The 12,126-nt window shown below is 36.5% G+C and overlaps 1 protein-coding gene across 1 annotated transcript; it reads left to right on the top strand.

Annotated features, from left to right (window-relative positions):
* The first annotated feature begins 801 nt into the window (after window positions 1–801).
* Window positions 802–4,423, top strand: LOC103950583 (synapsin-1). The gene is made up of 4 exons (XM_009361814.3): window positions 802–1,094; window positions 1,185–2,237; window positions 3,851–3,931; window positions 4,031–4,423. The coding sequence occupies exons 1-4, from the start codon at window positions 903–905 to the stop codon at window positions 4,193–4,195; spliced, it is 1,491 nt and encodes a 496-aa protein (XP_009360089.2). The 5' UTR covers window positions 802–902; the 3' UTR covers window positions 4,196–4,423.
* Window positions 4,424–12,126: the final 7,703 nt, after the last annotated feature.

Here is a 12,126-nt window from a genome sequence, read left to right as displayed (position 1 = left end):
TTTCTCCAATTATGGCCCAAATGGAATTAGGTTATTCAAACTTGTGTTAGTTTTTGGAAAAAAAGAAAAAACTTGTATTAACACATTGACTTCATAAAGTTTATGAAATTATGCTAGTCTTGTTTGTCAACTTTATAGAATTCAAATGTCTTTTACTTACTATAGGAAACACAAAAAGGCAAATGGGTCTCCTTTTAAAGAGAAAATCCTATAACTATAAGCAAAAGGTGGAAAAAGAAAGATTATGTGTAAACATGGAAATAACTTTATTACAAATAAGATGTCATTTTGATACATCAAGAAAAAAATGCAACATGTGATATAAGAACGTAAAAAAGCATGATGTATCAGTATATCAAGATTGAACACAAAATAACTTATAAAAAATTATATAAAAAAGTTAAAACACATAATATTATTTTGCGACTGATTTGAAATACGATGAAAATGACAACGGATTTGCCGGATGCAGATGCAAGGTAAGTTTGAAACGTAAACTTGCAAAACACATGGAAAGGTAAGAGCGCAGGATAAGATCACAAGAGTAGAGTCCTTGTACAGAAATAAGTTTGAAAGATAAGGACTCAACTGCAAAACCAATAACTTATCTATAGATATTTTATGATTAAAGAAGAAAATAAAAGAAATAAAGGAAAAAGACAGAAAAGTCCGCGTCATAAACCTAAGCAAAGAATACACAATCAATCCTCAGCCGTCCGATCAACCATCATCTTTCTCCCTTCCCCACGCTCCCGATCCAATCAGCCACTCATCATCTTCTTCCTACTCACTCTCTCTCTCTCTCTCTCTCTCACTCTCTCTCTGTCCAAAATTTCACTTATCCCCCCCTCTCTCTCTCCTTCCGAAGACCCAAGTCCCAAGTCCAACGTACCCCTAAATCTATGGACCCACCGCCCCCTCCATATTCAAGTCCGCATCTTTATCCACCGCCCGTCACCGCCCTTTCCGCCGTCCCAACCATCACCCCCGCCGCCGTCGAAGCTCACAATTATAACATTATCACCGCTACCCATGTGGCTGCCAACCCCACCCCTGCTCCGAACCCTACTCCCAATCACCCTCCTTACGCCGAGGTAAATTACTAACCACACCCCGTCCCCACCTCCCACTCTGGCTAAAGCTCCGAGCTTTTTTCTGATCTGGTTTTTTTGTTTTGGGTGCAGATGATATACGGAGCGATAACGGCGTTAAAGGAGAAGGACGGGTCGAGCAAGAGAGCGATAGCGAAGTACATAGAGCGAGTTTACTCGGGGCTTCCGGCGACTCACTCGGCCTTGTTGACTCACCACCTTAAGCGCTTGAAGAACAATGGTCACCTCCTTATGGTCAAAAAGTCGTACAAGCTTCCTGGATCTGAGGGTTCCGTTCCCCCTCCTCCTACTTCAGCTGCTGATGCTGCCGGCACGGCGGCGATTCCCTCTCCCGGGCCCGCAAGAGGCCGCGGCCGCCCTCCCAAAAACAAGCCCATTTCTGACCAGCCTAATTCCCAACAACCCATTTCCCAGCAATTCATTCCCTTTCCCCAGCAGCACCAGCAGCAGCAACCTATTCCAATTCTCCAGCTGCCCACTTCACAGCAACCCAATCCGATTCCCCAGCAGCCCAATTCCTACCACCAACAACCCATTCCCATTCCCCAGCAGCTCAATTCCCATCCCGTCCCAGCTGAGCCCAATTCCCAGCCCATGCTAGTTGCTCTCGGACTTGCCGACGAGCCAGGGTCGGAGAAGAGGCGCCCAGGTCGGCCGCGTAAGGTGGTTGTGGGTGCTGGAGTCGGACAAGCTGTGGGCAGCCCGGTGTCTGGCAAGCGGGGCCGGGGTCGTCCGCCTGGCACCAGGTTGCCAAAGAAGAAGGCTGGGCGTCCTCCCAAGCCAAAGTCCGTGTCTGCTGTTGGAGGCCCTAACGGACTTGCGAAGAGGGGCCGCGGGAGGCCCTCGAAAGCTGAGCCAAAGAGCGTGTACTTTCCGTACGCCACCAATGTGCCTATCATTGGTGCATTTGAGCAGAACAATGTGCCCAATGTGGTGGCGCCACAGCAACCGCAACTGGGGGCAAAGCGCAGAGGCCGGCCCTCCAAGAAGAAGGAAGAAGCTGCTTCTGCTGCGACTGTGCGTGTTGGTGGTTTGGTGCCCGGTAAGCGTGACCGGCCACCTGGGCTGCCTGGAATAGAGCGGCCCTTGAGAAAGAGTGGAAGACCCGTTGGCAGGCCCAGGAAGGTAATGCTCTTGTTATCTGCTTTCCCTAGTATACAACCTTGTGTATTGGTGCTTTGATTGTGGTAGATGACTATTAAATGTTAATGTTGGTCAGTGTGGTTGATACTGAAAACTTTTTTTTTGAGAAACTAACTAGATTCAGATTGCATTAGAACTAAGTAAATGTATTTTAACACCGAATGGATAGTCGTAGAACGATTTGGTATTGTAGGGTTAAGGTACTCTGGCTAGTGGATTTCTACTTTGTAATTTGGTAAGTAGAAAGATTGCAGAATTATTTAAGTTAAAAGATATTAAGGCAGTATTTTAGCTACTGAAATGCACATAGGAATTGGATTGAAAATAAAAAAAAATTAACATAATGAAATGCATAGAGAGTTAAAAGGATAAAATAGAAAGAATAAAAATTTGAAAATTAGTACTATAAGTCTATAAGGCACGCTCTCGTTCCCTTAGATTTTTTGTCATCGGCTAAACAATTGAAGGAGCGGTACAAGTTTCATTTCAGCGAACAATCGATGCTTATGTAAAATTTTAATCTGAGTTTGACTTTAATTGTTTTACCGAAATTTCCATTGGTCAATTCTGTATAATTTCCAGTCCAAAAATAAATATTTATTTTGTATTGAGTGTTGGGGAAAGCAAAATTATGCAACTTTTCTTCGTTTATTTTCTGTATGTAGTTATAGGGGTTATGTACTGGCTGGTGGATTTCTACAGAGAAAAGGCTGTAGAGTTATCTAAGTAGCTATGATAAGAGCAGTAATTGGTTATCGAAAAATGAACATAGGAATTGGTTTGAAACTAAAAATATTAACGAAATGCATAGGGATTAGCAAGGTTCTAAAAGGTGGTAGTCGGCGGCACAGGGGCCTAGGCGGTTTTTTTTTAATTTTGTTTAAATTTATTATGTAACATATAAGTACATGTCTACTTATATTTAAAAAAAATACGTAATTGTATTGGGATACATAAACTACAAAATAGAATGACATATAGATTATAAAGTATTAGAACATTTCGAAAACATGTGGAATAGGCCCCATATGATGAGTGTTCATCCAAGTACTCAACAAGCCTCTTACAATTTATTTAAAAAATAAAACGCGAAATGAAAGTTATTTATCTTTTGTCTAAGTGAGAGTTGTGAACTAGGCGGGTTAGGCGGGCGCCTAGGCAATTCTAGGCGCCCTTTCTTAATTTTCAAATGCCTAAGGATTAATAGGGGCAGTAGCCAACCGTTAGCGCCAAGACGGACCTAGTGGAGGTTTTTAGAATAGTGGGGATTACGGAGTTATGGGTAAAATAGAATTGAAAATTGGTAAGAAAGACTGTCCCTAGGCAATGAACAGTACCATATTCATTTCAACGAATAAAATATTACCAATGCTTATATAAGAGTTCAACCTTGAGTACTTTAAAGAAATTTTCATAAATCAAACCTGTATTTGTATTGTTTTGTTGTCCAAAAGTAAATATTTATTTGTTGTGATTTTGGGAAAAGGAAAGTTCCTTTTTCTTCGTTTATTTCCAATATGTGGTAATATTGTTTTCCTCCTGCTGCCCTACTTACTTGGAATTATTTCAATTTTGTGTTCTATTTTTGGAAAAAGAATGCATTGGCTGAAATAACTGAAGCGCCTGATCCAAAATCGGTTGCCAATGGAGAATTTAAGAGGAAACTTGAGTACTTTGTAAGTTGAATAATTTCCCCCATTTTTTCATCAAATATGGCTGCATTTTCCCTTTTTGGCTTTGAAATGGTCTTTATTCTATTTCTATGTTATTTGCAGCAATTCAAAGTGGGACAGGCTGTTGGTGCGCTAAAACCTTACTTAACCCCTGAAAGCGCAGGCACTGCCATTGCGGCAATCCAAGAATTAGAAGGGCTTGCAACCATGGACATTAACACCCCATTAGATATTGAAGCTCAGCAGCCACCTATGCTCCAAAGTTGAGAAAGCCTTGCTGATGTACCTGTTAGAGAAAATGAAGGGCACATAAGAGGTAAATTAAGGGTCTGTAAATCGAATAGGAGGTTAGCATAACTGTCTTTATTGGTAGAGATGATGACCTTGTCCATTAAGTTAAGTTTGTTGTTGTTGTGCAATTTTAGAATGACCCATGACTCGTTTTGTGTTCTTTCGACTTTGTGATTTCAATTCAATTTGAGAAGTATTTGGTCATATCTTTGATTTACTCGTTTACATGAATCCAAGTTATGGCAGTGTGGACTGTCTGCATGGTTCACAGTTATATCTAAGAGTAACACGATGCAGTTTATTCATATACAAGTAGAATTGCAGCACACACTAATCTTGCATGTGGTGAGATATATGTTGACTTGGATGTGTCTAAGTGTGGCACGGGCAAGAGAGAGAGAGAGAGAGAGAGAGAGAGAGAGATCTAGTATTTGGTGAGCTATAAGTTGACTTATATGAGTGAGAGAGACATCTTGTTTTCGGTGAGCTATAAGTTGACTTAAGTATGAGAGAGAGACGCATCTTATATGCAGTGAGCTATAAGTTGACTTAGTATGAGAGAGAGAGGGGGGGGGGGGGGTAGGTTTGCACCAAAAGGAAGGCTGTCAAAAAAGAGAGACAAAAGATGGAGCTGTTCCCCTGGAGACTACTGGTCTGCCCTTGGTTTTCTTTCGGCAAGGACGCAGAAGTTTCATTGTTTTTGGAAATTTTTGATGTAAACGTAATTGCGGTGAGTGATGATGCGAACTGGTTTGGTGTTACTTTTGGAGAGATGGGGAAATTTGAGTTTAGATGGTAGTGAGAGGTGAGTTGGAGAAGTTCTATGCTGGTTGCAAGGAACGTGATGAGGGAGATAGATGCAAAGGTGAGAATATATCCCCGGTGATTTGCCTAGCTAGGGTTAGAATGCAACGCCTGGCAGTTTGGAAATACACTCGCCATCGCCACCGTCACCGCCACTGCCACTGCCATGGTCATCGTCATCGTGGGACCTGTTGCAGGCGTGGTACTGCAAACTTTAATATAGGCGTAAGCATGGCATGGATTTGGCTTGATCATTGATTTCACTAGACTAGAGCTTGACCTGGACTTTGAGATGCTTTGGTTTGTGTATATAATCGTAAAAATAATTATGTAGACCAACTTATTATTTAATTGTTCTTGTACCTCAACTGCTTAAATGGCTACGAGTGTTTTGTACTCGAGGTTCTATTTTTGGACACCCCATCCCTCAAGAAACTTATAAGAATTATATTTATCCTCTTTATCTTTGTCTAAAGATCATTTAGAAAAATTAATTTGATTTGGAGATCGTTTAGTTATTTATGTAAATCATAGAAATTGACGCATCATTATAAAGATGTTAATTGTTACTATAATCATTAATTTGTTGAATATGTATGTATAACTATCTAATTCACTTAAACTTTTCTTGAAATGACTTACAAGAAATGATAGAGAGAACAATTTTGATTGTGACGTTTATTTGGCAATATGGATAGTAGTTCAACTATTTATAAGCACATGAAAGCACTTCATTTTTTCGATGTTAGATTGATGATCTCTTAACAAGGCCCTTACATGTGACAAATTTTCAAGTTTTACGTCTAGCTCGTGGACAACACAAATTAGGTGTTGTGGAGCAGATGTGGTAAATTTTCAAGCTTAGCATGTGGACAACAAAAATTGAGTGATGTGGAGCACGTCTGGGAGTTGGGCTTGACACAAGGGTAATATTCTTTGATATCATAAGGAAACTTAAGAATTCCACGTAAAATCAATTGACAATATAAAAAAAGAATAGTCAACTACTTATAAATACATGTAAAATCTATTTTTTCCATTGCGGATTGATATTTTCTCAACACGTTTGTACGGTGAATTAATGTCAACGGAAACGAGGATCAGAATAAACGAAGTAATATCCCCTAATAAAATTAATGCTCGATAAAATATTCTAAGATTTAGAGAATTCTACACGTAAAGGACCGGCGAAAGAGACCCACCGGTCCTCCACCACCCCCTCCTCCGCCTCCACCTTCCACCGATATGAGCAAATGCTATGCTACGCGCTGCCCACGGTCCAATCCCAGTCATGAAAAATTGGGAACTCCACTTCTGGCCCCATAACAATTGGACAACGCATCACACGCAAAACCAAATTTTCACGCGCCTTCCGAAGTCCACAGTGATTTTTTTATTTGGGTATGATATTCACAGACTTCTTTTTATTTCATACACACCTTCTTAATTTGCGACCATCAGATTGACTAAATTAAAAAATAAAAATAAAAGAATTTAAATTAACAAGGAGTGTGTGAGAAGATCTACACACCCTTTTTTATTTTATTTTTGGCTTTTTATCTAAAATGGTCACTGAAATGACTAAAATAGATGGTAGGCAAACTCAGAGACCTCTATTATCGATTTCAAATCTTAAGAATCAAACATGACAGGTTATGTGTTTCTATGTTAACATCCAACTAACACGACTAGAACACGATGACAATATTCAGCTATAGCATTATATGAATGATAATTTTTTTCATTTGTATGACTAATTATAGGTATTAGTGTATTATCGATATTGATTTTTTTTATGACTAAGTTGACACCAACGCGGTACAAATTAAATACATAAATCGAAAAAAATGAACAAATCTGTTTTTAAGAAATGAAGCATGTTTTGGATTTTTTTTTTTTTCATTTCATGATGGTTGGAGAAGATGGCTTAATTGTTTTTTCACCATATTCTTATTAAATAAGAAAACACAGAGTGAGGAAGCAGACTGCAGAAGATGGCTTGATTTTTTCACATTATTCTTTTTTGACATTATTCTAATGAAGAAAGGAAAGACACAAGGTGGGGAATAAGACGTCAGAGAAAATTGAGAAGAAAAAGGGGAAAGAGGAGGAGATCAGAGGAAAAAATAAATCATTATGTTAATCTCACGGTGTATATTAGTTTGTTGGAAAAATAATTATGAGAGTTTTAAATATGAAAAAAAAGGATAAAAGATTATATTTAAGGTTTATCATACGGCAAAATTTTGAATAGATTATAAGAAACTTTAACGAAAAACTTTCATTTTTACAAAAAACTATATTTTTATACTAAAAAGTCAATCATGGTATTATTCACTTTACCCTTTATTTTGTCCTTATTGTTAAAACACAATGTTTTCAAACCCTTTTCATTAGTTTTTCTTAAATTATAGTGACACTTAGCAAAATTTAACGACAAACAAAGTCCAACACAAGTTTTCCTCTCATAAACCAGTCTTGATTTTCCCTCCATTTGCCCACGAGTTTGGGATCTTGACGATTCCCCTTTTATGCATAGATCATTCCAAAAAAAAAGTAATTTCATTATATACACGTATGATATTATTTATTAATTTCCGTTAAAAAGAAATGAAAAATTTTTAAATTCAGTACGCAATGAGTAAAAAAAAAAAATGCAAAAGATTCTCGTTCAAAAAGAAATGCTCGATACCCAAACCATCAGAGTAATTCATTACTTTAAAAAAAAAAATAGCTATCTATATTCTATATTCTTCTCTGTCGGCATGTTAAACTACAATTAACCGTCTAAATATTGTCCTAGATAGAACCTTTGGTTAATCATATATTATGATGTGCATGTGATGTTAGGTGGCGTTTTCATTGTTGAATTTTCAACACCATTTAAATTATCCTGACAATTGAATTGTTTTGACATGCAAATCTAAAGAATTTGAGAGGAAATCATCTCACCATTCTATGCCAAACGTTTAAAACAAAACAAAATGTATTTATAGGGTTTATATTTCTGTCTTCATTTGCTCATCGGTGTCACCACTCTGGAACTTTCAGGCAATAGGCTACGACGAAAACGAGCTTTTTATTTTACTAAGCCATCATATTCATTATTCACCTAAAAACGCTATTTTTATCACATATTTGTATCTCATTTGTACTATTTTTTTTTTTTTAAAGATGAGACCCACATGTACTGGTGGACCTTAACCAAGATGAAGTCATCCCTGGAGCCTAGAAGCGAAGCTATCTCTCTTGAGACTGGCCCACAAGAATCCATCTTAGGATTAGAACCTGCACTACAAAGCCTAACCATGGAGGTCACTGAAGCTGTTGAATCGACCTTTGAGAAGGAAGAAGAGCCACTAGTAGAAGAACATGAAAGATTGAGACTTACTTATTCGTGGATAGCTCTTTAAAGAAAAGGTTCCTACCTCTATTAAAGATATGATACAAATAGATGATAAATGTACTCTTATTTACGTCATTTTTTATGTGGTTTAGTTTATAAATCATTTGATAAGTATCGTTTTCAGTTTTTATTTTTATTACAGCTAAAAATTATTTACGAATAGAATTGTTATTATCTAAAGATCAATTACAAACCCAACTTATAATAGAAAAAATATTTCCATCTTATAGAATATAGACCACGATTAATTTTTGTGATAACTGCAGAACTTTTATATTTGCTACCAATGCTTTACATATATAATTATAAGATATTAATAAAAATGTTGCAGTCCGTTGATATCAAATGAGAATATGATGATGACAAGACAACATTTGGCTTGACCGGTTGATGATTGATCAACCGTTTTGACTTTGGAGGGGTTTTCAAACCAAATATCATAGCTCCAACGTTTTGCTTAAGTTTTCAGAACCTTAGTCAGGGTCTCTGCAATTTTAGCTCCAGTTCACGGCCGGCTGGGCTAAAACTTAACTGTATAAGCAGAACAACAAATGTCGTCTGGGCATTAGGCGCTGCGCAGCTGGTGCCGAGTCAAGTTGCAGCATTTCGTCTAATTTGGTATATTCCCGTGCATGCAAGACATTGGAGTTAATCCATTTTTTAACATAACAAAAACTTTTTGGTGTATTCTCATGCATGCATGCAAGACTTGGGAATAAACCTATTTTTGAACAAAAAGGGATCAAACCAACATTCTCACTTCCAAATATTTCCAAATTTAAAGGAAAAAAATTGGTTCTAACCTGTCACGAAAAATAACTTAAATAAAATATAAAAGTAAAATTAATAAGAAGAAATTAATTGCTGAAACTTTGCGTTCGTACGTGCATGCATGGACCATATGGTCCAATACATCTCCTGCAAACTTTATATGATATGATTTGACATTTGCACGCAATAAAACCACGAAAAGTCAAGTTTAACTTGTGATAGAAAATTGGGATTTAATTAAATTATGTGATGTAAAAACACAACTATTAAGTGTATACTTTTCATCAATTTTTAGAGGTCCAGAAGCTCCCGCACGATCCCTGGTAATTAGGGCATTTGGAATAGGACAAAAGCAAAAAGGTTTACTCTTTATCTATATCTGAAGGCTTTAGTTATGCTGCCTGATCAGCAGCTCTTCTTTTCGTCATCCTAATGTGGATAAACAGAATAAGGATAATATAAAGCTTAAGACAAATTGGCTGTACAGATGCAAAGCCTCCAGCTTGAGAGAAATAGACTCCAGCCTCCAGCTAATCATTTTCCGATGAACCCGAAGAACCTTTGAAAAGGTACAATATGTGAAGTCATTGTCATTTTGATCAATAAATAAAAAAGAAGAGAAAAACAAAACTTAGATGCGTTTTTAATTATTTAGTAAAGTTAATGTACATATATCAAGAAACCGATATGTCATGCATGTCTAATTTTCTTTTTCATAAATGTGTAATTGTGTTTTACCGATTGATCATATGTTATAATACAAGTCAATAATGACCTTTAAGAAAAATTTAACCATACAAGACGGCTAAAGGGATCAAAAAATACTACGAAATAAAATTAAAAAAAAAACTCACATCATAACATTCAAGCAATACCCAAAACCAAACCCATACAACCCACAATATATAAACCCTACTTTAACCCACAACCTTAAACCTAAGCAGCGCCACCATATATTTCTTTGCATATTCCCATAAAGAACCTGAAGAACAATGGAGGGATATGCAGACTCAAATTTGGTCTCAAATAATTTAGCTGCACATAAAAGCGACCAATGATCTTGATTCACCCGTACTACAACACATGAATAAGTAAAACACAACCACATTTTAGAAAGAAAAAAAAATTTGGCATGCATCACTTGTATGTTTCTACATGAGTAAACCTCAACAAAGTCCTTCAAATCTATGATGCATCGAAGTTTAGTGAACTTGACATGAGAAGAAAGTCCTCAATGGGGAACTCAGATCTGAGCATAGCTCAGATCAAATCACCACAAGAGGATATCATTCACTAGAAGAAAGACATAAATGAGTGGTAAAAAAAAATTAGGAGGGGAAGGGAGGAAGCATAAGCGCTGGCTCTGCCTCCTCTCATTAGTGGCTAGAGTCAGAGAAGGAAAATAATGATCGACAGTGAATGATGATCTTATATATAAAAAAACAGGTATGATTAATAAAATACGTATTATAACATATACCAACAAAAGAAAAAACACACCCCAAAAGCTGACTCCAAAACCAGTAATATTTATTGGTCAACAATCAAACTTCACTACTATTTGGGTTTATGCGTGGAAAGCCCCTACATTACATAGCTGTAATCCGTTTTTTCTCCTCCCGCGTGCCTGGAACAATTGAATACTTCTAATTTGTACGATCGTTGTCGTAAAATTTGATCCATATTATCATATTCTGAGTGCACACCATGTACTCTTCCATTGTTAGGCCACATGCTCAAAGCTTGTTATTTTTAATAGACGAGCTAACTAATCACTTAGGCGAGATTTTTCAATGGTATTGGAATACGGGACAAAACACCACATGCTATTATTATATATAATTGGAGAAACACTTGAAAAAAAAAATTTACTTTAATTATATAATGACATGTAATGTTCCGCCCCTTATTCTAGCACACTAAAAAATCTCTCAATCACTTGGGTTTGTTTATCTTCGAGCTACGAGCTTTGAATTTAACTGGTTAACTACATTTTCAAGAGATTAATAATAAAAACTTTGTACTTTGTTAATTACCTTTGAAGATCTATTCCTAATTTATATTGAGAACAAAATAATACATAACTTTGTTCTTTTCCAAATACTGTGACATTTTCAGTACGTATCCTAGCTATCCTTGTGTTCTTTGATGTAAGACTCACAAACCTGAATATAAAAGTGGATTGTTCAACTAAATTTGATTTATTTGTATTTTCCATTGTAGAGGGCATGCTTATATGCGTGCGTGTGCATGTATGTATACGTATCTATTGTACATAATATATATACTTTTATATTTGTTGGCTTGAATTATATATTGGATTTTGTATCTATCAATACACACACACACATACATAACAACTAAGACACCTAATAAATATAGTAATTCATTTTATCTTCAATGACACACTCCAACCGAAAATGTTCACGTGTGCATCTGAATCGTGATGTGCTGGCTTTGTCACTTGTTTAGGTGTCGGCTAGTACATCTTGAGTTAAATAAACATATGAACATTTCAAGTCAAGGTGTGTCATTCAAGCACAAAAAACAAAAAAAAAATCTGTGTTCAACCTGCTAGGACTCATTCCTCGCGCAAGATTGTGGTCATTGTGTACAACACAAATAAAAAATTCCTCCCAAAAATATAACATGCTTTATTGTCACATGGCCCGCAAATACAATATCTCTCCAAAAAAAAATATTAGGTTGCTGAAGAATTATTGCGAATAAAAGAGATGATAAAAAGATAAAAAAAAAAAAAAAAAAAAAAGAGGTTGCAAGTTGAATTTATTAGTACTGAGAGAAAATTTAAATACTTTATTGGAGACAAAAGATACACGAAATGTTTTCAAACATTGGAAAAATACAGTTGAACAAGTAGCAAAATGGAATTTGCCCACCAACAAAACAAATTATTTAATTAGAG

Source organism: the organism of the source record quoted next, unplaced genomic scaffold (genome assembly GCF_019419815.1).
Source record: "Pyrus x bretschneideri cultivar Hongxiangsu unplaced genomic scaffold, Pyrus_bretschneideri_v1 Contig27, whole genome shotgun sequence".
Classification (NCBI taxonomy): Eukaryota; Viridiplantae; Streptophyta; class Magnoliopsida; order Rosales; family Rosaceae; genus Pyrus; species Pyrus x bretschneideri.
Note: the sequence above shows the minus strand (reverse complement) of the source record. Positions and strands in the feature narration are given on the sequence as shown.